General features: G+C 41.0%; 1 protein-coding gene across 1 annotated transcript in view; it reads right to left on the bottom strand.

Annotated features, from left to right (window-relative positions):
• LOC102052782 (mucin-5B) overlaps positions 1-27,051 on the bottom strand; it is a 44,038-nt gene that overhangs the window by 6,871 nt on the left and 10,116 nt on the right. The window contains exons 9-39 of the mRNA XM_005441632.2: positions 26,056-26,194; positions 25,363-25,464; positions 24,259-24,328; positions 23,866-24,003; positions 22,993-23,157; positions 22,042-22,136; positions 20,390-20,516; positions 16,987-17,239; positions 15,882-15,934; positions 15,394-15,494; positions 14,954-15,105; positions 13,852-13,990; positions 13,015-13,125; positions 12,104-12,283; positions 11,479-11,715; positions 10,424-10,580; positions 10,109-10,237; positions 9,593-9,677; positions 9,349-9,386; positions 8,158-8,313; positions 6,871-6,960; positions 5,946-6,187; positions 5,256-5,433; positions 4,700-4,950; positions 4,117-4,300; positions 3,375-3,567; positions 2,521-2,699; positions 1,940-2,009; positions 1,665-1,786; positions 1,262-1,293; positions 643-820 (exon numbers count right to left, since the gene is read on the bottom strand). Coding sequence (XP_005441689.1) covers positions 643-820; positions 1,262-1,293; positions 1,665-1,786; positions 1,940-2,009; positions 2,521-2,699; positions 3,375-3,567; positions 4,117-4,300; positions 4,700-4,950; positions 5,256-5,433; positions 5,946-6,187; positions 6,871-6,960; positions 8,158-8,313; positions 9,349-9,386; positions 9,593-9,677; positions 10,109-10,237; positions 10,424-10,580; positions 11,479-11,715; positions 12,104-12,283; positions 13,015-13,125; positions 13,852-13,990; positions 14,954-15,105; positions 15,394-15,494; positions 15,882-15,934; positions 16,987-17,239; positions 20,390-20,516; positions 22,042-22,136; positions 22,993-23,157; positions 23,866-24,003; positions 24,259-24,328; positions 25,363-25,464; positions 26,056-26,194 — 4,346 coding nt within the window. The remainder of the gene's footprint in view (positions 1-642; positions 821-1,261; positions 1,294-1,664; positions 1,787-1,939; positions 2,010-2,520; positions 2,700-3,374; positions 3,568-4,116; positions 4,301-4,699; positions 4,951-5,255; positions 5,434-5,945; positions 6,188-6,870; positions 6,961-8,157; positions 8,314-9,348; positions 9,387-9,592; positions 9,678-10,108; positions 10,238-10,423; positions 10,581-11,478; positions 11,716-12,103; positions 12,284-13,014; positions 13,126-13,851; positions 13,991-14,953; positions 15,106-15,393; positions 15,495-15,881; positions 15,935-16,986; positions 17,240-20,389; positions 20,517-22,041; positions 22,137-22,992; positions 23,158-23,865; positions 24,004-24,258; positions 24,329-25,362; positions 25,465-26,055; positions 26,195-27,051) is intronic.

The raw sequence follows: 27,051 nt of genomic DNA, 5'->3' as shown, positions 1-27,051 counted from the left end.
AAAGCACCCTGACAGTGCCCAGTGCTCCCTCAAAGCATCCAAGGAGCCTAATGGACCTTTGCCTGGCAGCACAAAGGGACGAGGAACAGAAAACCATCCCACAACCATTGCCAGGATCCCCTGTCCTGAATCTTCCTACAGGCGCTGGGGATGGCCAGGCTTAGGAGCACCTGCTCCTGTGAGGATGAGGAGGTCCTGTGCTGTGATGGGCATTTGGGACTGGGAGGATGCAAATGGAAAGATGAGGGCAAATATATGTCAAGAACCTCCACAGGAGGCCCTGGGGAGCCTGGAAGGTGGGCACATCCTCCCTTACTGGATGGATCTCTGTGCAAGGATCACCCTCTCATCTCAGACGGACAAGAGCCAGAGGATCCTGTGTAGCACTTGGTAGTCCCAATGATCTGATCCATGGGGGATTTTCCCACGTACATATGTGGCAGGTCATGGCACTAGTTTAGAATGCAATCTGGACCAGAAGAGGTCTCCTTTAATTGCAAAAGCTCCTGGCATGTAGGTGGAAGATATGACCACTCCAGTGTGTTTATCTGAATCTGGTACTTGTGGGGTACCAGGTCTCACTTGAGGATTGCTCCTAAAGGCAAATGCTGCCACATTATGACACCTAAATTATCTACTCACCACAGACTGTCTCTGTGCAGCATGGGTCATCCAGACGTGGTTTTATTTTGCGTACAAAGCCCTCTTTAGTGCAGTTAATAGGTGGAGATTTAGCACAAGGCCGGGGGAAGCAAGAGATATTCAAAGTGACTTCATCGCAAGCACAGTATTGACAGTCATGTTCCCAAGCCTCTCTAGGCTGTGAAAACAATAGGGATAGTAGTTCAGAAAGCAAAACCTAGAAGCATTATGTTAATGAATGCCTGCTGCAAGACAGCATAGGGGTGGGTTGCCCTCATTGTCTGTGTAGGAAAATCATAGTTCAAATCACAGAAGGAGAAGAAAGAAAAAGTAAGAAAAAATGCTGTTATCTGCCACTTTCCTTGGCAGGCTTACATATTTCCAGAAGGGAAGCCTGGTAGTTCTACCAGGGAACAGTGATTCCCCAAAACAGCTATTTCTGCTTCTGTACCTCAAGCGATTAATAAAGATCTAGAGCTCATAAAATCTGCTGGTTTCTTTGCCACATTGCAGTTCACTGGTATTTAAACTTTTTATTAAAAGAAGAAATTCATGCAGTCATTTTTACAGGTCACAGCCCCCAGCTACAGCATAAAGACAGTATTTTCTTTTTTCTTACCTGTTTCACCGACCCATCTTGTGCAGTGCAACCTATAAAATGAATTACAGATTCCTTTAATGCTAACTGAACTGGGAAAAACAACAGAAGGAGGAAGACAGGAATAGAGGGAAGGTCTTGAAATCTGAGGAACAGCCACAAAGAGAAAGAGACATCCAGAGTGCAAAGTCCCAGATTCTATACCCAAAAACATCTTAAAGAACCTCCTCTCTGTTCTTTTGAAAGTTGCACTTTCTGCATAATAGCAGGCAGAAACTGCCAGTCTGAAACGTTTCCAGCCTCACTAGAAAGGATGAGTATCAAGGTCTCTCCCACTTCTTTTGTACCCAGAACATCCCCTTTAATGCACACTGCTAGTCAGGCTCTTATCCCCCCTTCCAATCTCACCATTTACATTTCTTACCACAGACAGAAACACAAATGCCATCATTATCATTCAGCCGAGTTTTTCCATCAGGACAGTAGCATCCCTCAACGAACACTGGTGTGTGATTTTGGGAGGGGAGGGTCTCCATAACGGCTTCTCTGCACAATTAGAATATGAACAGAAACAAAAATCAGGGGCAGAAATACACCCCAGGGCATCAGACACCTAAATCCCAGGGGAATGTAAACTTGCAGCCTTCCTCGGCAATTTTCAAGTTATGGACTTGAAAAGTATCTTAGGAAATGACTCACCTGCTGAAGCAAGTACTTCTTTTAGCTTCCCCGCATGGCTTGTATACCTCATCCTGAGCACAGCTGGCCTCTGTGGAGCATTATAACACAGGTTAGAAAGCCCAGACCCCTGCATACCCTTCCATGCACAGCAGACACACGGCACGCGCCAAGGCAGCCTGCCTACGGGTGCTCACAGCCCAGGCTCCGGCCAGCCAGGGGGTCCTGCAGCTTCAGCAAGGGGGGATCAGTGGGTTCAGCAAGGTGCCTGTGACAGTACTCGTAGTGCTTCCCCCTGAAGCCCTGGGTCCCCTGAGCAGGGCAAAGCCCACAGAGAAGCCGTGTGTTGCCATCTAGTGATGAAGCTCCAGGTAACACACAGGGCTCAGCTATGCTGCTCACAAGCCTATGGGAAGTTCCCCACTTGTTTTAAACCAGTTCCGGACTGGAGCAACCTCTGATTTGTTCCTGCTTTTCCTCCAGTCCAGAGCAGCTCAAGAATGATTGAAGCCGGTTGATGTAAAGGAACGCAAACAGACATGTAGGTGAGGAAATAACAGACCTGAGCTGCTACACAGCCAGCAGGTCTTTGCCAGGCTTACCGCACTGCCCGTTCGTCCGCCGCCTCCAGTCCACGCAGACCCCGTGGAGCCCGCACAAGGCTGCGTAGGTCTGCATGCTCTGGCACTGGGTGCTGGGGTGCTGTCCTGAGCACCCACTCGCCACACATGCCTCATAGTAGGGCTGGGGGGCGACCACGCTGTGGCACTCGGTCAGGTTCCTTTGCAAAGGAAGGAGACAGACATGGCATTTCACATCCTTGGGCTACTCCCACGGAAAAATTCAACTCAGAACTAAACCCATCCCCAAAGAGAAAGCCTCAAGGTAAAGATACAACCACAAATTGCTCTGATAGGCAGTACGCCCACACACCTTAATTAAAAATGAGCTTTATCTCCCATTCTTTAGAATGTTTTGAAAGGAAGCAATTTTATGTTGGGCTAGTACCTGCAGAGAAAAGTCTCCCGCACAGCTCACAGCTATAATTCTATATGCTGACAGTCAGCATGTTTGACAATCCTGTTTTGAACCACAAAATCATTTTTTTAAAAAAAGACACACACATTTGTTTACTATATTCTGACTGTGTTCCTTTTCATCCAGAGCTTTCAGATACTGAATTATAGCTAGTTCCTGGTTGGCTTCTCCAGAACTGACAGACAGAGGGAGTGCCAAGCAGCAGACACTATTAAGGAAGGACTGATTTTGATGATGCAGCTGAAAAATATCTGCCATACTCAGAAACATTCACACATCAGTTCATTGTTCAGTTTTTCAAGGTATGCTAGACTTCATATTTTCATTACGTCTTATAATCAGTTCACCCAAGGCATGTAGTGAAGCACAAAATTATCTTGTGGACTTATTTTTCTGGCACTTTTGGGAGTTGTCTTACCAAATGATTTTACACAGATTGGAAGGCTCACAGTGCTGATGATATTCGATCTCAACTGGTTCTGAGACACCTGGATTGCAGTATCTGTTGGTAGGATCTGGGACTTTCCAACCTAATGCCATCTCTTTGAAGGACTCAATAACCTCACCATTTCTCTTCACAGCATCATCAGACTTCTGGTTGGTACAGGTACCTGGTAGCAATATAAAAGCCAAGTGACAGTTCATGAACAGTTAATGCTGATGAAGCTGCTTTTAGAGAAAACCTGTAAAGAAGTTCTCCTCCTTGTGGGGAGGTAACAACATGTGGGGTCCCGGGTGAGTTCACAAGAACTGTTTGTAGGAAGGGAAGGCTAGAAGAAATAGTTTGCTAGTTATGAAAACCAGAGCCGATGCTCTGTTGATGCAGAGTTGATGCATTTGTCCTGATGGCTAAAGCAACTGAGGTGGCTCTGTCGAGCTCAGGACTCTCCAGATTTCATACATTCCCATATCGAGTAGGTAAGATCAAGATGAAGGGCTTGGAAAGAGCCTATCTCCATCAGACTCTGAACAGAGTGAAAGGAAGTGTCTTAAAACTGCATCTCCTGACAGTCAGTCCACCAAACAGATAAATTTATTAAAACTTGTTAAAAATACAAATCAGTGGAGTTGCAAGCATTTAGAGATGTTTACAAGGGGACAAGAGAAAGAAGGAGGAAAATTTATGGCACTCATTACTGTCAGCAGATGAGGACACTCACCACACAGTCCCATGGTATTATTATAGAACTTTCCAAAAGGGAGTTTTATGTAAAATGCAAGTCGACTGTAGGAGACATAAGCTTCTAATTCAGGTATTTCAACTATGATGTAAAGGCCAGAACTGGTTATCCTGATACCATTCCTGGAAATGTCTGGAACAACTTTTTTATCATTAAACAAAATCTAAAAAGAAAAGAAACAAAAGGTCTCTATGGACATCCTTCTGTTGAGTAAGGTATATGGTTTGTGCAAGTGGAATGCAGAGCAGCACAAATTCATACCTCAGGCAATCATTTAAGCGGTTGTCTATGATTCATTTTTAAGATATTGTAATTTATGTTTGAACACTTATGTCAGTAAGAAAGGCACAACTTTCAATTATGCAATCATTTCCCAAGTTTTTATAATACACACATTTTTGTTGACACAAAGGAAAAAAGAGAGAAAAAACAATGTAATTGCATTTCCTACTCATTCCATTTTCTACACGCTTCATCTTTTGTAGTGACAGGACATTTGGCAGTACAGTAATATAACTACAGCAAAATAATATTGAGAATTAATTTCAACACAATACTTTACCAAGTTTGTTTCTTTTCCATGTTCCATTGCTTGTGTCAGAATAACAACAGAGTTGGAGTGAAAAATGAGAAGGGACATTGAACAAATTGCTCCATCAATGGCAGCACAGTAGTAGTTGTCTATGTGAATCCAGAAGTTGTGAGAGTCAGGATGAATTGACTTCACAAGGACATAGGTGCAGTTTTCTTTAAAATTAAAATATGTTCCATCAAAAGTCACATAATGCTCATTTCCCCATCCACTGCAAATACCTGGAAGGCAAGAGTGACAGACTTCAAATTTGGCTTCTGAGCTTCCTGTAAGTACAAGCTGGTTTTAACTCTCTTACTCTTTTTCAGTGAAAGCTGAAATAATCAGTTTGATGAAGAAAAATCAGCCTAGCAAGGACACTCTTATCTGCTCTTAACAGCCAATGTTTTAGATGGGACTTCTGTTCCATTACATCCTACTGAATTAATACAAACGTAATATAGATGTTGACCACATAGATATATCTTTCTTGAGGCCCAGCTGAACATTAAATAAATTTCAGGATTTCTCCTGCCACAGTACTTACACTGACACTCAAAGACTTCACAGCAACCAGTTTTATCATGGTGTTTTGTGAATGGGAAACCATTGACACAGATTTTCAGTTGCTGAGGAGGGCAAGTCATGCTGGACAGTTTAATATTGTTTCCTCCTCCCAGGCAAGTGGCAATCTGGCAGTTCCCAAAGTTCCACGTTTCATTAAACTGTTGACAGATTGAAAAAGGAGAGACACAAAACAAAGTAATATAACAAGATCTTTAAAATCACACACGGCAACTACACTCCATTCAGTTAATAGTCTAGCATGGCATTATTGGCTAACTACTCTTCCTTTGGAAACCAGGCAATATGAAACATACGGCAATCAACGGAGTCTTGGTATCTACCTCTGTTCTACAACATTTTGCATAGGACTCAATGTTAAGGTCCTGACCACTTCTGATGATGGGACACTGCCAGATCTGGTTTCCTAGCCTTGGTTCAGCTTAGGTATCTCTGCCCACATACAATCATTTAGGTATTTCAGGTGAACAGAATGATCTTCACCTTATTCCCTTAATTATTTGGAGGTTTCTGGTATACTTTTAAATCATCTAATTCAGCCACACCTACAGTCCAGCTGCAGTGGTGGTTACCACCATCAGAGGAGAGCATCAGCTCTTGGCAGCAGGCAATGCTACAGCTGAAGAAACACATCTTCTTTCAAGTCTCTCACCTTTCTGGGAGGAATGAGCCCAAGACAATCACTGACAGGAGTCCCTGGGGGAGCAGGAACTTGACTTGTTGCACTGGGAGCAGACGGTGGTGGACAGGCTTCGGAGTCTGGATCACAGATCTTGAGGGCTTCAGTATGACCAATTTTACACTCTGCCCAAACTAATTCAATCTGACATGATGCATTGCAAACCGAGTAAGCACAGTCACCTGATATATTGACTGGCAGAGAAACATTTTCTCCTGCAAGGTCAAAATCCAACTGTTAGCACTGGACTGTGCATGGAACTCAAGGTAACTCAAGGCCTATGCATCACAGATCGGCCACGCACTCAGACCTGCATCCAGCCAGCTGGGTCTACGCGTGCCTGATGGCCACCTTCAGGTGTGACTGTCTGCAACTCCTTGAATTCAATGACTGAACCAGAGCTCAATTCACTCAAATGGCAAAGGCTGAGGGAGGACCACAGGCAGCTAATCTGAAATTCTGCTTTTAAGTACATTAGCAGGAATTGAAAATAAGTAGCAGAGGAGAGAATACTGAATATATGACTGAGCACAAAGACCAGGAGATAGGTGGTTCAGGAGCTACTAAGACATGACAAATCTCCCCTTCTCTGTCTTTGGAATATGACTGTGGATTACAAACCTACGTTCCAACAGTTTGGGATTCAGGATTTGTGCAGGAGTCCACTGAAGTCATCATCTGTATAAGCTTCCTTACCCCAGGGACATCCTAACCAGGGCAAAGTTATAAGATATGGAAGAGTCATAGTTCTGAAGGTGTTAGTTACAGGTCAAAGATGTAACAACTTGTGCTAATGTTAACTGTAGCAGGCTGAATGAACACTTGCTGAAGCACCTTTATCTAACAGTACATCTTCCCACATCAATGGTGCAGAAAAAAAATTTGCTTGGTTTCTCACCCATTTGTATCAATTGTCCATTGTCACTGCAGAAGCAGGGAGTGGTCACTAACAATGGAGGTGTAGGTGTTACAGGTTGCGTAGGTGGTTCTGCAGGAAATGACATCAATTAATTTTCAAATCCTCTGCTTTTTTTGCCCCCCTGCTTTCCGGCCCTATGGCATCTATTACATTGTCTACAATCCCCAAAAGAGGAAAAAATAATCACTTTTCTACCCCCATCACATTCCGTATGCATACACAATAAAATCCTCCTCTCTGTACTTATATATACTTTCTCTATTACACTGTATGCTACAAGAATAATACACATGCACTCTTTCTGGAGTTAGTTTTTCCTCTATATAGAATACAATAAACTGCCCTTCTACTGTCACTTATTCATTCCAATTTAAAGTTTCTTTGAACTTTCTAATTCTGCAGGACTTCACCTGACTCTGGAGAGGTGATTTCCAGTGGCACTCCATTTTGCCTTTTAATGCCTTGTTGCAAAGAATCTGTTGGTTTAAATACAGACAGATCATTTAGTCATTTTACTATGCTACCTACACTCTGCTTCCAACAGTCCTTCCTTTCCTAGCTATTACTTCATTATACTTCTTAGTCTACGTGTTAAACCATTTAGTAAATATCAAACACACGGACTGACCATCAAGTCTTTAGCTCTTCCACTCGGGTAGAGAAGCTAACTTTTAATTTTCCTTGTACCCTTTGTATAATTTGTTATCAGGATAATACACATTATTTTTAGCCTTTGCTATAATCATGTGGCAAAATTCCACTTTTACTTTTTTCCTTTTTACTTCCTATTTTGTGTTCATTCATACCCCCTTCACCCTGCAACTTCTCTTCTGGGAAGGGAATAAACCACCAGGCAGCTTTACTTTCTTGCTGCAGTGACCCATTGGAGACTGACTTATTCCAATGCAGAGAACAGTACAAGAAGAACCATAATGTGGTAGAGGTGCTAAGAAGGAGAAAAACAGCGTTTGGAAGTATGAAATACTGAGGCCAACTACACCAGAGTGTAAACTGCGGTATGCCCAAGGTTACTGTAAGAGCTGTACTGAAAAATGGCCGACTCTAGTCTCTCTTTACTTCATTGATAGTACGAATCTATAAAAATTACACTTTTGGTCCCCACCATGAGACCCACAAGCTCTGACCCCTCATTCCTGAACCTTCAACCACCTTGGTCTGTACTTATCCTAGACATGCAGTAGGAGTCTTTTTCCAAGACTACAGACTTCCATAAAATCACCACAAAACCTCTTATAAATCTAGTACCTTGTGCTGGTGCGGGGGGTGTTTTGCAAGTGAAAAGTGTTTTAATGATCTCTCCATTAGGGCCGCAGACAGCATCACCGCAGTTGGTCCCATATACTTGGCTGTATACAGTTTCATTTAAGGTGTAGGTCTTTCCATTGTAGCAGCAAAGGCAATCTGAGGCACCAAAACAGCAAACACCGTGGTAACAGGGAACACGTGTAATATAAATACAAACGAAAAGAAAACCAAACTCTGGATTTACCCTTCTGTAGCTCATATCATCAAACATGAATTACCTGGCTGAAAAACTTTCTTAGTCTTTACTTGAGAACTTGCACTGGGAGTCTACCTTGTTTATATAAATTGGGTTGGATTTTTGCTGTTGCTGTTGGTTCTTGGAGTCAGCTTGCATAAAGGATTTACTGGTGAGAGCATCAGAACTGGCACTGTCCTGACCCAGCATGGAGCACAGGTGCATTCCCTCTTGGCAGGGAACGTGACTGGGATTACGGTCTTGCTGAGTGATGAAACACTGGCTCAGAACATGTTGTACAGCCATTTCCATCCACTAATGAGGAACATGCAGTGATAAACAATTTCATTTAAATATATGAGAAGCTCTCCAGGTTTTGGACAATATACATTCAGGAACCCAAGGGAATTACTGGCAACAAAATCAGGAAAACTGATGATGTGTTGTCTAGTGGGTCACCATGCATTTTGAGATGTGGTTTCTCCCAGATATGCAAATGAACTGATACCATACCTTAAGCAAGTGTGTCCTTTAGGCACACAAACATGTCTCTCATAAGGTTTATTATTAAACTAGTGGACAGGGAATAGCACCTCTACATGATTTGCCCTGTTCAAAAAGTGCTCATAAAAAGTTATGAATGGCCTGCTTCAGCCTACTTTCTGTCTGTCTCCACTGACTACCAAGGAAGTGTAAACTGGAGAAGTGGTATTTGCCTGGCTGAGATGAACCTCGCATTTCGTGCCTTTCTCCTTCCTCCCTATGATTATCCTTTAGACAGTTCTTTAGGTCCAAGGCTGCATTTTGCTTATCAAAGTATATCTGTACTGCTGTGCATCCACCTACTGAACTAGCTTGCTGGAGTCCTGTTACCAATACACCTGCAGTAACACGTGATGTTGGGTCGTTTCAGCCCTACCACCCCTCAGTGAATGGTGAGGGTGGTGAAAAGTTACCTTTGGAGTCTTCACTACATAGCTTCTCTTCAGGATCACTGAAGATAAAGAGAAAAGGAGAAGACTTCTTTTATTGGCTTAAATCAATGTGGAATAACAATGTCTGCAACAGTATCTACTTGTACATAAAGCCTATTCCTGGAGGATTTAATGATAATTGCCGTTGCCTCTGAACATAAACCAAACATTGCCTAGCTGGTCCCTTCCAACCCTGTTCTGCCTCTCTCACCACCAGCTGACCTACCATGAAGTGCAGTTGGGAAGGGAGACGCACTCCCTGCTTTCTTCATCAAAATATGGCTTGTCAGGGCCACACTCCGGGTAACAGCCTGGAAAGTTAAAGTAAACATAACGTTCTTAGTCTGCTTTACATAGATCCAGGAAAAACAGAGAAATACCTCTATTAGATGTAGATTTGATCCCAAAATGGATGTGATCCCAGTATGAATGTTCTTTATACTACTAATTATTTTTCCACATTCTTTCTCCCTCCCAAAATTTTTAACTATCTCTGTTTGTCAACAGTTAATTATTCTTTGCAAATTTAGACTGAATGACCTTTTATCTCCCTCCAGATTTAAAGGCATCAGGCAAATTATGCCATGAATGGCACTATCACACTAGGAATTAGCCCAGGCAAGACATGGTCAATGGGTTTCTGGGGCAAATGACCTTGTAGCAACCTTGATGCTCCAGATATTTAAAACCAGCCTAATAACTTCAACTCCCATAAAATGCATCAAAGTCAAGCAAGAATTACCTTCTAAACTGTACATCAAGTTCCCACATTTCCCTTGTGGGTTCCTGCAGGTCTTTAGACAAGGGGCTCCACAGGGTTTATAGAACCACTCGTGTTTGTCAGGTGGATTGTAATAATCACAGAACACAGCTGGAACAGAAGACCAAAAAAACTCCAAGTCTCAGACACCAGGCAGGAGTTATTTTCTAAATCTTGTAAAAGAGAGCTTGTTAAGTCACGCATGCACAGCAGTGTCAGAATTCCAGTCTTCACCTCCCGTGTGCCTAAGCACATGGAGCACTGCTTTTCTGTGTGCATGTTCAGTGCAACACTTACGGCAAATGGCAGGCGTTCTCCACTCAATACAGACACCAGCTCTGCTACAGCTTCTTGAATAAGCAGCAACTGAAGTACAAAAGCACTCACAGTCTCCCACACTGTCACAGCCACAGAAGTCAGAAATACAAGATTCGTAATATGGTATTGGGTTCACCTATCAAAACACCAACAGATGTTACCGAGACGTACCTGCTGCACTGTGTTTCAAAGAGAGAAAGGGCTCAGAACTCCTGTCACCCACTGGCAGTTTTATTGGCAGAACCAGGCTGTCTGTGACAGACTGGGATTGTCATGAGGGAGCTATGATATTTTACAACAGTCGGTTTTCTATTTCCACCTGCTTGGTAGAACTGGACTCTAAATCTTCTCATTCTCATGTGTGTAATACTGTGATTTATACTCAAAATGTCTTTCCAGTGCAATATCTGCAGGACTGAACTACCTTGCTTTGGGTTAGGACAACTACATAGTGTGCACACTCTCTAACTGAGAGAGTGATTGAGTATAAAAGGAAATCCCATTTCCACTGAACTTCACATCTCTTGTGTTTTAATCCATGCCAATGTGAACTAACCATGGAAATCAAGCCCAGTTTGCTTTTAAAATGGCTTATTAAACTGCACTGAAGCTTTTTATAGACATTCTCACTAAGAATTAGTAGCCTTGTTTCTGTTTAGATTAATTTGTGTCTAAAATAAACCAAGTAATTAATCTATTTAGGTAATTTGAATAAACTTTCTCAAGGATCCCCATACAAACAGTCCTACACTAACTTATCTCTAGATTTTACAAACTGATACCTAACTTTTTTTTTCTGGTGGCCAATTATTACCCTCTTGTCTTCAGTTGCTGCAAACAGGCACTGCTGTTTCCTCAATACCATGCAACAGGATGCAACTGGCACAGCTGTAAAGTGAGGTTTTGAGAGAGGCAGCCCTTGCACTCAAGGATGTCATGTAAGCCTTCAATAGTAAAAATTTCTGTGCAAATGTGCTGCATAATAGCAACAAATACCTAGTGTGAAACTACTGAGGATGAGAGAACAGGATTACCTTACTGTGACAGGCTTCAAAGATGTTACTCTTTATGATGCTGCAGTGCTTCTGTCCCAGAGCAGACCTGAAAGGTTGATCAGCACACAGGTCCGTCATGTTTATATTTGAGCAGGTGCTTGTTATTTTCCAGCTGTTTCCAAACTCCTGGATGCTCATCTCCATGGACTGCCCTCTGGTTGTGAAGTCGTTCCTTGAGCGGCCATCGAAGTCCCCACAAAGGCCGCAGACCTTTCCCTGCAGAATTTGTGTCAGCACAGTAAATGGTTTGGTTATTTTGAGTGCAGCCCACTGTTTGACAGAAATGAACTACAGAACAGGCCAAGGCAAAATAGCTGCAAACTTCTAAACAGCTATCCAAAAAACAGCTTAGAAAAAGCTGGACAAGATCATTCTGTTAGCTCTTCGATACTGCAGAGTGTCTGGCTTCACTTCTAGCTCCAAATATTCTGGAGTGCTTCGTACTGACTGAACAATGAAATAAAACACAAGACATGGCTTGCTTGCTGCTTCTTGTCCACTGAACTGAACACTTTTCCAAGTCCTGCTTTTCAAACTGGAGCTGCAGTTCTGGATGCATAACTTTGAGTTTGAAATCAAAACTCCTAGTCCATGCCACACCTACCTGGAAAGATGGTGCCACGTGAACAACAACAGTGGTCTTCTGGTCCCACATGAAGTTCATTCCTTGCTTTGTTTCAATCACAATATAACCTCCTCTGAGATCCACTTTGTAATTCCTCTCAGCTCCTGGATCAGTGGCTATCTCCTGAATTCTTCCTTCCAACAGCCTTATTTCACTGCTCTACAAGGAACAAATACATTGCATGGAAGGAAATCTAACAGAAAATTTAGTGTAACAACACTGGTATTCTGCCTCTTGTCCTTCATCTCACTTTCCTGTAGTCTTTACACAACATCTTGGTCTATTGCCAGACAAGACCTAGTGAGTTCAACAGGAAATGTCTGCCCTTGCATGGCAAGACTTACCTCATGGCCACAGAAATTGTCCACATTCTAGATGAAATCTGTTCTGCTGGCACAGCAACTCCTGAGTGCACGGGCAATTGGGCATAGTGCAACACTCCTTGTCACGCTGCATCCCCTCACCCCTACTATGGGAGAAATCTCTTTTGCGTACACTTTGGGGAAATTCTAAGCCTGAGCTGGAGGGAAGGAACTCTTCCCTCCAGAGTTAAATCTGCCCTGTGCTCAGACCACAGTACAGTAACATGCTCCTCTAAAAACTTTACCATCACTCCTATACCACTAATGTTGCAGATGCAAATACACACACACATGCACATATGCAGAGTGCCCTTGACTCCCTGCATCTGCATCCTTACCTGCAGAAGTGTCCAGCCCTGTTAACACCAAACACCTAAACCTTCCCCAGCTTGCTTGCCTCTGCTTTCTGGCTGCTTGACTTCCATAGGTACTCTCTAGCAGCAACTGAGTTGGAATATAAGGGGATACTACAGTAACCACTACAAAATCAAGACTACAGCTCCTCATTTATAACCAATTTAGACAAACCTCAAAAATCAGCGTGATCTTTAGGGAGCAGATGGAGAGTGACTTCCCACAGGCGTTGTTCTGAATTACAATTCGGAATGTGCCAGCATCCATGTTATTGGGACAAAAATCCTTAGAAAAATAGATAACATTGTATTAGAGCTTTTCAGGCAACTAGACTAGCTTTAAACATTTTCAGGAGCTCTAAACAAATGACATTTCAATCTGACTTCTGCTACTTTGTCGTTTTTTTATTTTAGAAGAATCTGGTGGCAAATGACCTGGTGGTAGATTCATACTGACCAGGAATTTCAAAGACAGAAGCTAAGGAAAAACCTGAGCTTTTCATAGCACCAGTCCTGCACAGCCAAAAAGGTAAAAATATTGTTTCTTCAAATTAGCAAAACAACTGTAACTTGGAGAATACAAAATGTCTGAGTACTGTCTCATTGCATGCAGTTATTATACATAAAGCTCACATGTTAACCTCTGTGTGCTTCTGTCACAGCAAAAATACTGTCAGTCTTGAATGGCCGAGAGAAACACTTAAGCTTTTCACCACCACATCAATTCCTTTCCCTTGCAGATGCTGGAATTACCAGGTGAGGGCTGTCCAGCCCAGGAGTCAGTCATTTAGGATCACACAGTGCCCTCTTGTGCCACTTCTGAGGGCTAATTGCTTTGCTTTTATATAGAAAATCTCACTGTGCCTGTCTGCTCTAGGTACAAGAGAAGGGGAATAGGCTCTGGTCATCAGAGTTGACTATTTTGCATAGGATAGCACTTCAATTACTCAGTTGAACCCTACAGTGTAATCTGTGAAAAGCATACGGACAGAAAGGTGAAAAACATTGATACCTGAGCTAGGATATAGTCACAGTCTCCCAGGAAATCAAACTTCTCCCCATCAAAGCTCATGTAATGCCCATTTCCATACACAGTGCAGGTTCCCTTGCAGGGGTTGTCTGTGCAGTTCCACTGCCTTTTTCTACAGGTGCTGGGAGGCAAAATGCAAAGTATCACAGCGTGGTTTTTCCTTAACCCCAAACAGGGGCACAGTAATTCAAACGTTTGTCTTTTGCAGAACTTCAGAGAAAGCAATCATCTCTCACTCTTCCAGGCTTACCCACTCAACTGTTCTGAAACCATGCCGAAAGATGGCTTACTAATTAGAAAGTTCATGTTTACTACCAAGGCATGTTTGAACTTTGTCAATTTTTTTCCATCAAATATCTTTTAAATCATTAAGTCCTGTCAGGAGACTCATAAGAAAATCTCATAAGAAAACAAAGCCCTCATGCAATGAAACCTCTTAATGGCCTCCATGATATCAACAACTGTTTATCAGGGTTTGGCTTCACATGTTAATCTTGATTGCTTGTACCAGTGATGATCAGATCAAAGTGCTTCTGGCTCTTATTTCCTGTGCATCCTCTTGGCAGGACTATACAGTCTCATCCTCACCAAATAATGGGTAGGAATTCAAAGCATTTTACCCATCATGATCAGTAAGAACAATGAAGTCTATGGCAGAGTTATACCAGCAACTGGAGCACCTAGAGCATTCATTTATCTCATCTGAGAACTAGGCACCCAGAAGCACTGCAAGTCACTGAAAGATCGCTGTGATTCCTCCCTTTTCTAAATTCAATTCTTTTCTGGGGTTCAGCTGTGCCAGACAGACTCAATTCCCTGTTATAGAACAACCAGCCACAGACCAACCTGGATAAGGCTGTGTTTCTAAAGCTGGTGTGGAAGCAATGTGCAGGAAAGGATGGAAATCTCCCCAGGCTCATGCAGCATGTTGCAGAGAGGAAATGCTTCCCTTTTATTTTTACTAGAAGTCTGATGGCTCTAATGATGAGGAAGCCTTCAAAATACATCCTGTCCCATGGACACACTATGCACTGACAATTTTAACAGCCTTTGTTATAAAACAAGGGTCCCTGGAAGAACATACCATGTATTGCAGTCCACTTTGATGGTTTCCCCAGGTTTATAGAAGTGTCCTCCATGAACACACGGGCATTGATCTTTGGGAATACATCCTCCACTGCCATCCAATACAAGCCCATCGGGACACATGCAGCCAGAAACACATTCTGTGACATACTGCATATGTAAAGATACAACACAAGGCAACTTGTTAATGCACAGGAAGTACAGGGAACCAGTAAAGGTGTTAGCTCTGGATGCCAAACATCTGGATTTTTTTTTTACAACCCTGTAACTGTAAGCTAGAGACAATCACACTGTGAGTATCACAGATAGCTGCTGTGTTAATCAGTAAAGTCACTGGTCTGTGAACAGCGTAACATGTTACCGTCAGCATTTGTTAAGAACAATCATACATGCACAATCATGTTGTCCCATGCTCCTGCTAGAAGGTGAAGTCCTTACACAATGCATGTCCTGCGTCTTACAACTTTTCTGACACTCTGATCCAATCGCACCAGGACCCGCAGAGCTGCAGTTGAAGTAATACATAGGAGCTGGGCAATCTATAGGAGGAAGCAAACATTTTAGGAAGGTAATTTAATGAAAGCAATAAGGATGCTGTCAGCAATTGTAAAACAGAGCAGGGCATTTCAGAGGGCAGCATGTGTCTCTCATTTACAACTTCTATTATATTTTGCTTCTGCGCACCAGCAGTGCGGGGAGAAGGAGGCAGATAACTTCTAAGCTTTGGGAAATACCTTCATCTTTTAAAGAATTCAGCAAGTCTGATGACATTTTTACAAAGACAACTATTATCAATAACCAGCACATTTTAGGGAGCAGGCAAAAATGTGCAGAATACTAAAATGTTACAGAAAGTGAGAGATAACACAGAAAAACATCATAAATACTAGCTGACACCATAATGCCATTATTTAACAAAATCTCACCTTTTACCAGGACAGTTTCTCCAATGCAGTCTAATCTTCCTTGAATGCATTTGCTAAAGAGATTCCATAAAATGAAACACATCAGCTCTTCGCACATTTCTCTCTCACTAGAGAGAAAGGCACTGCAGAACTTCACTAATAATTCACACACAAATAACAAATTCCTATCAAAATGAGTATTTGGTACAGCTATCAGGTTCACAGACAGGAATTACCATCCCCAGAAGGAAGATTAAGACACCCAGCTCTTAAATTCTCTTCTTTCATCTGCCACTGGTTTACTGTGCGTTTACCCTACATCAAGGTTTTCCTAAGCATCAATCTTCCACTCCATGAGATAATACTAATATTTTCTTAAATAAGAGACCTCTTACATTACTAAATGAAACTGTGTTTACAAAATCGTCTGGAATTGTCAGGAAAAGATATGGGAGTTGGAAGAGAGAGAGAGAGAATAAGTAGGCATCTGAAGACACAAGTTTGTTCAACAAGTAAGTTGAATAAACCAGCCTTCCCCTGTATTTGTTTGCATTGCTGCCTTGAGCTGGTTGAAAATGAGAAAATGGCATTTTTTTTTCACTGCAGATGCAAATTAATTATGCTATTTTTAGTATTTTCCCAAAAAATCTCTCTCTCTTTTTTTAAAAAAACCCTCTCAGTTTAAAAACTGAGATTAGGCGTTTTTTTCCTGGACCATTTTTATTTTTTAAATAGTCTGCAGGATGGTGTGTTGGAAGGTGGTTCTACTTTGCTTTTTTATTTCAAAGCCAGAAACTCCCCCAAGCCCTCTGCCTTCTGGAAAACTTGCTCCCACTGCATGTGGATATTTTTTACACAACAATGAGCTTTGCATACAGACAGATTGCAAACATTACTCTACTTAGTATGTTTTCAGGTTCTTTTTTGCTAGCAGGAATATAGGATCTTAACCTTTGCTATGGCTGCACTTCCCGCCAGTGGAATATTTGCTTTGGTACAATCTAGGAGAAATTTGTCATTATTCCTTATGGTAAAATGACACCATTCGGAGATTTGAGCAGGGACTTCCCCAGTGGGCCATGACGTACCCCAGGTATGCAGCCTTTGCAGCATCAGAGCAGCTTACCACATCAGTTTGTCCTCTTGGAAGGAGTTGCCAGGCTGAACAATCTTGCCTTTGTAGTAGCAGGGACAGTCATCTGGAGTTACACATTCTTCCTCATCATTGAGGTAGGTGCCTTCAGGGCAACCACAGCCCTCCATAGGAGCAATCTGAACTTTACACAGTGGATCAGGTTCATCCAGCGAGTGGCAAGACTGGTTACAATACTTCACGCTATAGTTATAAACCATAGTCTCAGGACACTCCTCAGAGGGATCTTTGCAAAAGAAATAAAATGGATGTATGGCATTCTCTCTGCAATCATCACTCATGCTGTTAATGCACCTTTCTGCACACCGGTAGCCATAAAAGTGCTTCTTTCAAACTAGAAGACTTCATCTCCCAGTGGTCTGGGGGAAGTATGCTCACATAGCCTATGTGACAGTAAATGCTGAAATACTCAGCAGCCTGTATCTTGACTGAATAACAGAATCAGTGTGATTTTGCAATTTGTACAGTTTACATTTCTAACTAACTGAAATCAGTAACTTCTGATTTGTCCTTGTAGTTAAAAATCTTGTCCTTTATTAATGATTCCTTTGGCTGGGAATAATTTAAGAAATGAGCACAGAATCACAAATTATTTAGGCTGGAAAAGATCTTCAAGATCATCAGGTCCAATCAGGTTAAATGACAGCTGCCAAGTCCACCACTAAACCATGCCTCTAAGCACCGCACCTATGCATTTTTAAAACACTTCAAGGAACTCTGCTCATCATTTTATGCTACCAAAGAAAGTGTGTTTGAATTCTCAGAAATGTCTTGAGGAAACCTCTTATTGTTGTCCTCTGGGGAAATGAGAAAACAACATTTTCTAAGACTTCTGGGTAAACTGAATGTTAAATACCAAAATCTAAAGTGCTCAGCTGACACTCTAAGACAGTGAAAAGCTGGTTAATTTTCACAGGCTACCAAGAAACACCCTTCAAAACTCTCCCATAACATCTGCAGTAGCCATCCATAGGGATGATACCAAATTTTGCCAGGAAATATCACCCACATTAAAGCTGTGGTTTTCAAGAAAGCCTGGCATCCAGATTCCTCTGAAATTCAACAAGAACTGGGGATCCAGTCATCTTGGACCTCTTTCTAACTCACATCTAAGTGAGTTAGATTCTAACCCCACAGCTGTTTTTCAGATACACAGAGATGTACTAGAAGGTACAGGGGAGTTGTTCATGGGCAGTTGTGTTTACCAACCTTGCAGCAATGTTATCATGATATCACTAATCGGATCCATGCTTAAACAAAGCTCTGTATGGTTTTCCAGTCCGTGCCTATAGTACACTTTCTTAGCTTAGCTAGTGTGATAGGTTTGTGTACACATCCAAAACCACCACCTCCACCAACAACACCCAGCTGGTTCCTGGCAGTAGCTGGAGCAGACATGATACTCTGTGTGTAATCAGACAGGCAACCTACTTCATAGGCATACTATAAAGATGCAGAAACTGGTACTCTTACATCAAAAAAGGCCAAAATAAGAAAAATATGAATAACGATGTTGAACACAAGTTTACATCAGATTTACCTGAATGGGTGTCTCAATTGCTAGCTGTTAATGCAATAAAACAATGTGTATACTTTCTCTTTAATTTTTCATGGAAGAAAAAGGTCAGTTTTGGTAAAGCAAGATCTGGTAAGAGAAAGGCTATTTGATTACAGTACTCATGGTCACAGATATGTATCTTAAATTACATACATCATAACTGAAGGCATGAGTGCAGAGAACATAAGCATACCAAAGATAGCTTCAAGCTAGCTTGCACAAGGAGTGCAAAAAAAATAGTGCCATGACTTGGCAAAGGCTACTAACCCCAGTGATCTTCTGGGTAACCAGTAACAAAAGTAATGTTTCATGCTTCCACTAAAGACTGTGTCACATACATGACTGCCAACAGTTAGCTGGTGGGGTTTACTTATTTCATACACTCTACTGACTGCAATGTAGACATCCTCTTAGGATATAACCTGCCTTGGACGCTGCCTGCAGCCTGGCACAGCTGGACACAGCTACAGGAGCTGGAAAAGCTTTTCCAACCCCCACAACGGGACAGGCCCCTGAGAGCTACAGTTCTGGCTCATTTATTCTTTCACTCATGAATAGCACAACCTTCAATCTTATCACAGGCATGTTCCCGAAAAATTATTTGTTCTTAAATAAGGCCTAAACTGATTGTGCTGATTAAACCATTAGCATTTTTTTCCCCAAGGTTACTGCACTGTTTGGGTCAATATTATCTACTGTGCCATGAGTCCACAGACTCCAGTCTAACCCATGCTGCAAACCAGTCTCACTTTGGCATTAAAAATGTCAGCAATCCTGTGTTGATAATAAAGCTTTTGATAAACAGGGACTGTACCTAGTACATAAATCTGCATGAATCTAGGATATTTTGCTGTGGACTACACTATGTTCCCTTTGAGTTATTTCAGTAGAGGTTTTTTTGATTGTTCTTACTGTATCTTAAATGCCTTTGACAAAGCACCATACCAGTTACATTGTTTGTCTCTATTAAATATCCCAGCTAGCCCCTAAGTCAGGCAATTAAATAGATCATAGCTGCATCAAAGCTCCATTAAAAATATTTGTTATGTTTCCTGTTCAGATGTGTCATTAGTCAAGAAACCCATACATCTATTTTCATGTTGATACAGGAAAATCTCACTTGAACTATCTGATTGTTATATGGAAAAATGGAAATGTTAAAGTAAAATTCAGAAGCTGGGACTTGTGAATTTTATTCTCAGCTCTGATACCATCTCATAATAAATTCCGTCAGTGCCAAAGAAAAATCTATACATATGTGGACTCGAAACCCATGATTTAGTGACAAGGTCCAAGAAACTTTCATTCATTTGTTAGATAGTCCTGAGCTGAATATGCCTTTAAACAGTTTCTCATTCTCACATATCACTAAATTATGTTTATTAAAAACTTTACTATTTTACTACAACACGGAAAAATGCAGTTAATGAGAGTGATACCATTCGTATGGGCAATGTCTGAGACAAGACCATTGAGATGAACTGCAGAAAGGGTATCAGAATTAAAATATATGGGGATGCCCATGTGTTCAAAACTAACCGAATTGCAGCTCCTCATTGTGATTTGATTAATACACCTTATACTCTTTTGCTTCTCTAAGTATTGAATTAACCTAATATTTTATACAAGGAACATGCATCATAAGAGCATGAAGTAGACATGAACTGATTTTGGCAGGAAGAAGTTTTTTACAGAATATATGCTTATTGTATTTTTCAAAACTTGGTGACTAAGCACAGAAGATATTGACTGCCAGAGAGTGGCCTCTCTTGAAGCTGTTCCCCCATAGCCCTACCCAAGGTATGTTAGGATGCATACCACAGACGCCCTGCCTCCAGCCCTTCAGGGTCATGCCTGCTGCAGCACAGTCTCTGGAGTAAGTAGAGAGCACACTACACAGTGCAACTTCACTCTTCTCTGTATTACAGGTGTCATACATACATTTCTAGGGAACAGAAAGGCATATGGGTATTGATTTGTTATGTCCAGCTCACAGAAGAAACAGAGAATCACATAGCAATAAAAAAGTAGTCAACCAATATACTTTAAAAAGGTATTATTACCAATGAAACTTAATTTGTAATATCTCTAAGAGAAAATGTATGCTAATGAAATAGTATGCAAACCTGAGAAATAGGAAATCAGTTACAATCAGACAACTGCAATGACGTTATGTCTAACACTCGTGAGTAGATGAATAGTAAGAATGGTAAGAGCACCTATAGTTCATTAAAGCACTAAGAAATGTCTATAGCAGCCTCCCATGAGGATGTATAAACTAGGACATGTCAAAATATGTCATCTGAAAATATAAAGAACTGAAAATATTGCACAGTGATGACTGGCACTTGTGTACCTACTGGGCGTGTAGATATAAGATACCCAGTTAAATGACAAGTGCATAATAGAAGATGGTTTAATACGGAGTTATATGTAATGGCATCTAAAGAACTAGTTAGGTAACTATCAAAGGGAATTAAAGCTCAAGTTCTTTTAATTGGGTGGCTGGACAGAAAAACGCAGATACAGCTAGTCACTCAAAACCAGTACAGTCATACTGCACAGATGGTGACTTATCCTGCCATTACTGATGTCATGGAAAATGCTTCCATGAATCATGGTTTAAAATCTGAAGAAATCAACAGAGGTAACAGACAAATCCATAAGAAATTGGTTATTACTTTTCCTTAACTGAAAATTGCAAATTCCTGTTTTATTTATTTTTAATGTTAATTCTCAAGGAGAAATACTTTCTGAGGGAAATTTGGGAGAGGTAAAGCATAAGCCATATTTTTAAAGGTGCCTGAAGACTTATTAATTTTAGGCAAAATTTCAGGGTCAGGTATTTTCTCAGTAAGTTGTATCACCCACGCCTCCTACATGATTTTTCTGTGGTTTTGCAGAAACTTCTTTATTATTCATATAAATGTGGCAACTCTTGAGTTTAGCCAACTTTCTCAACAGCATTATACAGCTCTACATCAACAGTACTTATGGACGGCTTCTTGCATTCTAAATACAAGGAGACTAACATGATTCTACAGTAATAAATGGGAAAGATATTATGTAAATATAGTATTTATTCTCCCCCTAGACATGAATTTTAAACCAAGGCAGAGGAAATCCATGGGGCTGAAAAAGCTCTCATGTCAATTCCACACAGAAACTATGATTTGGGTTTTCAAAGAGTGAACGGATTTCAAAAACAGTAAACCTGTTTTTTCTTACTTTGCTTCTGGATCATGCAACAGAACTGTCAGTGACGGCAGTCAGTACTTTCAGGCCTGTAGCCAAAAAGGCCCATCATATCTTGCATAAATTCTCATTTTGTTATTTTTCTCATGGGTATCAGTGAACTTCTTTACAAACAGGCATTACTGTAATTTATTTCACCCCTGTAGGCCAGGGTATCTTCATGGTGGATCAGTATCTGGACTACACTAAAGCACCCATTTAGACCAGTGCCTTACCTTGATGTACACAGAAGGGTCTACAACAGAATGGCAGGCAGCAAACACACTGCTTGTATTAGACAGAAGAGCACACCAATGCTGGGCAAATTTTTCTGAAGTGGGAAAAAATATAGTTGTCCATAGTCACTTAAACCACATTTACTATCTGAATCAATATTCTTATCAGGTATCACACAGACCTAGAATGTCCTGAAGTGTTCAGATAATGCTGGAAATAAATATGGGGCATCAACAAATCAAGGTGACAAGCGTAGTTGGATGGGTGACCAGCCATCTCCCTAAAGGTTTCACCTTCCAAGTAATAACACTATTACTGTGGCTGTATTTGTAGAACACCTGTAAAACCTCCCCATTTTCATTGTTCTCCATCTAACTTCCCTAATTCTTTAGAGTCAGGCAATTCTTAACAGTCAAGCAATCACTTCAAGCATGTATTCATCAGTGAGCTGTATGGCTATAAGCTGCAGCTTTAATTACATGTGGCCATACCTAGGAGAGTACAGTCTGAATCCTATATATACCCAGACCCAGTCAAAGTGAGAAACTAGACAGGGCACCTAGTACAGTACAACGCTTGCTGAAGTCAGTACTGTTGATAACACAGTCCTTTTGACTTCAGCACAGCTACAACAACCTAGATTGGATGAAAACCTTGCCCAAATATTAACAAAAAAGTACACTCTGCCTTAAACCTAAATTGTTCTCACTGATGCTGTGTGTGCTTTTCAAGTCATCAGTGAAGTTGCTGACTCTTTCACCAGCACTGCAGTCCTTTTGTTTAAAAGCAAAGCTGTCACCTTACAGACCTGCAAAACCCAATGTGTTCTTTCTAGTAACACCCTCAAAGGCAGCAGCTTTTGATGTTTATGAGATTTCTAAAGCTTTTTTGGTTATCTGTCATGTGAAAATTATTTAGTACTGATAACCCAGGAATGAAAAGCCTGCTACCTCTATCCACACTGTTTGAACAAGGATCTTCAAAGCTGTCCTCAACATCATAACAGCTGGCTCTGGTTTTCCATGAGTTACCAAAAGCAGAAGCTGAATCTTCCACAGCTCCAGTGACTGTTCTGAAGTCATCAGTATGGATGTTATTGAAATTGCCACAAAGACCTTGTGTGGGTTGCAAGAAAAAAAATAAGGCAGAAGGAAAGAAGAAATCACTACATCAGTGGAAAAAGAAATGGCTTCTAGATGAATATTCTTAGGTCTATAATGGACCTCATCTGAGAGAAGTTTTTCCTTCAGAGACTTCCTGATGTTCCCACACATCAGACAGGACCCTGTGTTTAAAATGTAATTACTATTTTTCTGCATTACAGTAGCACTTAGTAATAGCACAGAGATTGGAAGCTGCTTAGATGTGCTTCAGTAAACACTGGCAGGCAGAGGAGTGCCTTTCCCAAAGGCTTATACACAAAGGAAACTGCAAAAGCAAAACAATGTGGGTTGGAGAGACAGGATATAATCCCATTAAACAGATAGGAAACAGAAGCAAAAAAAAAAAGCTTACATGATGTAAACAGGAGATTGGAGGCAAAACCAAGAGCATGGTCTGCATCTTGCAAATTTCTGATGAAGGCCTGCTTTTACAGATAGTCTAAAGGACCTGCACACACTAAACATCACAGAGATTATCTAATTTTCTTCAGCAAATTGAAGAGTTTAGCCAATACTTTGTTTCAGGAAGGTTATAGATTTAACCAGGGGTTCTAACATACCAAATTCAATATAAAATCAAATTATTTGCTCACTCTAAGTGATAGACAATCAGCTATAACTCAGTTTAAGAGCAAACTGAAAGAGCATTGTGTCCCCTACCAGATGTGCGATTCTGGTAAGAATGATCAACTGTTATGGAGAGCTGCATTACAGGTTTCATTTGCACTCGAATCCGTACTCCAGTTGAGCTCAAGATTTTGATGAAAAAAGTAGAGGGTCTGAAGATGGTGACACCATCTAAAGAGGGAAAAAAGAAAAGAAAGAGGTGCACGCACTTGCAAATCTTTATGAAGCTGAGTAAACAGGAACTTCCATCTATCAGTGCATCCAGTATAACACAGGAATTCCCAGGCAGTCCCAGACCTAGTATCCACCTAAGGCAAATGACCTAACAATGAGTAGGATCGAGGGTTTTTTTCAGAGAAAGGAGCTGGAATCCCTCTTTAAATAGGTGTAGGTTAGTCTGGGGAAGATGTGAAGAAGGATATTTACCTTTGCTTACTGGCAGTTTCACAATGAAATTGTTCATGTAAATATTTCCACAGGAACATATTTTTATAGTCTGCTGGGAAAAAATAAAAAGAAAAAGCCCACAGTAGTGAATGCATATGGCATGATACAGATGACAGCAACCTGACAAGCTTCATTAAGCATTACGAAGTAGTGTCTTCAAAACATGATCACCTCTAGGGTCAATGTAACTTGGTGTCTTGATGCCATACAGTAATGCAGAGCAAATCTCTAGGCCATAACAAAAAATATAAAGCCCTCTCCATAAGCAACAGCTCTGATTGAGTGTTCTCACACACCTAGAGGTTTTCTTTTTGAGAACTGCATGTGAGATATTATGTGTAGGTTTAGATCCCTCTCACTGAAAATGTAACATACCCAAAACGAGAGCTGTCTGATGCAAACTGCCTCACTAGTTAATGGATGGAGACAGGCCCCTCCAGAACAGCTCATACCTTAGGTGGGCTAATGTCCTTTGGAAATCCCCATCTTCCTCTGTTAACTGTAGAGGGAGGTTAGTATGTTTGATCTCCTAACAAGGTTAGGACTGCACCAGTTAAATACCAGGTGAACAGAATGAATCTGTGTAACATTAAGAGTGCATAAATACCAGCCCTAACTCAGCTTCCACTGAATTAGTTTTAAATCATGGCATAATCTTCAGTGGGAGGGGCCTTTGGCCTTCACTTGGAAAATTCTACTTCACTCGATGCATTAGGAAAAACTACAAGACTCAGAACTGCTGTGAAAAGAAGGGGATCTTTTCTTGTAGAAAACTTCATCTTTAAAAAAGAACGAAATTAAAATGTTTGAAGTAATGGAAAAGAGTGGGAAAGCTGACAAGGATAATTTTTATCCATCTACCTCTAAAGAAAATGGAAAAGCCAGAATCAAAAATAACTGGAAAGGAAGTAACTCTGCCAGAACAAAACCAATAAACACAAGCACGGCATCATCTGCTGGTATTAATCTTGCAGTCTCGCAACAGCAAGAGACCAAAATGAGTCCACAGTGCTACAGAAATTGCACCTTGAACCTAAATAAAAGTGACATATTATGTGTAACTAATTAAAGCAAGTTACTTACAGTTCTTCCTAGTGTGACTAATACATTCTTTAAGCAAGTTATTGTCTTTGATGTCCCACACTGGATGATCTCTCCAATCACTACAAATGTGTCATCAGTATTCTGAAAAGACATGAGAAAGGGGATGTGCAGGCATTGTTAGCATATTGCAGGAAAGGAGCTAGAAGAGAAAAAAGGAGTCTCTGAAAGGCTACCATGGAATAATGAAAGAACTGGGGCATTTAATCTCTGATTGCAGACTGCTTCATTTCATTGCCAAAATCAGTGACATTTACTGCTACACTCTGTTTCCTTGCTATCAACCTGTGTGCACTGTGTATTTGCAGACAGTCATGTGGAATTCAATCTTTTTGTAGGAACTTTTGCTCATCCACTTCCTTTTGACAGTCATACATGAAAAAAGCTTCAGGAGAAATGCTTTAATCTTGGCTAATACATCCATTAAGAAAATTAAATCATTTTTTTAAAAAAGTTATAAAACCATGACGACGCTGCAAAACTTCGATGCTAAGCATCAAGCAATTGACTTGCAATCCATTGCAAATGGGAAAATTTATGAGGTTTAAGACTGAGCATGTGTTGAAGTGCTTTGCTGGATTGGTGCCATTTAATTAAGTCATAGAAAGCTCCAGTACAGTTTAATGCCTCATGCTACTCAAGAGATTTAGGAGTGAAATGGGAGATTCTTCATACCTTAGCTAAGACATAATGGCAGTTGCCATGAAAATTGAATCTCTTGTTATCAAATGTTGTTATATGGAATCCTCCATCTATATTGCAAGTTCCAGAACAGGGCAGAGAGATACAGCTCCAGTGGCCTCCTTTGCAAGTACTGTACAAAACCCAAAAAGGAGCAGTCAGAAAAAACATAGGTTTAAAACTTCAAAACATCTGCACAGATGACACCCTTTTTGTCTTTTTAGCTTTTCATTTGGCTGCTTATTAAATCCCTGTGGAATTAAGACTTTATATTAAACCCTTGAAGTGTGAAGGTTGAATGCTTCTCAATGAGAGAGTTAACTGCACTAGGCTTCGGCCTAGCTCCTTCAGAAAGACACCGACTTGGCCAGGCAAGAAATGTTTTTCAGGGCCTATAAATTGTTTACTTGAGTTTTTAAAGAAAGAAGGAATGAACCTCTTTAAGCAGGATCTTGCAACATTTCATGCTACTGATGCAACTATTCAGCAAGTTCCTGATGCAATATTTCAGCAACTAACTGTGAAGGACCTGAAATAATGAGCAGTTACAATTCTTAGAGCTGTGCCCACAGGAGGGGAACAACCCAGCAACATTCAGCTCAGGGTTTGGGAAGAGTGAGGATGTGAATATATGGGACCCACCCACTACTCATCAAGTTCAGTTCCTCAAAATTGCAGTTTTTTATGACTATTTCCTCAAAATGCAGGAAATATTCAATCCAAAGGGGTTTGCTGAACATCTGGCCTATCCCACCATGTACAACGGCATATTTCATTACTCCCTATAGTAAAGGTTAAGCCTATGGTGAAGAAACGAAGCTGTCTCATGGGAGCCCAAATAACACATACAACTGTTCATTCGCTAGATGGGTATCAGAGTAAGAAATAAAATTGTTTTGAGAATAATATACCTGAGGTCTTATCACCTTTCACTAGTGCAGAGTGGAGATGGGTTCAAGCTACAGGGTTTTTTCTGTATCAAATCGTTCT

The sequence above is a fragment of the Falco cherrug genome, chromosome 10 (assembly GCF_023634085.1).
Source record: "Falco cherrug isolate bFalChe1 chromosome 10, bFalChe1.pri, whole genome shotgun sequence".
NCBI lineage: Eukaryota > Metazoa > Chordata > Aves > Falconiformes > Falconidae > Falco > Falco cherrug.
The sequence above is the reverse complement of the archived record's forward strand: the minus strand, read 5'-3'. Positions and strand labels throughout refer to the sequence as shown.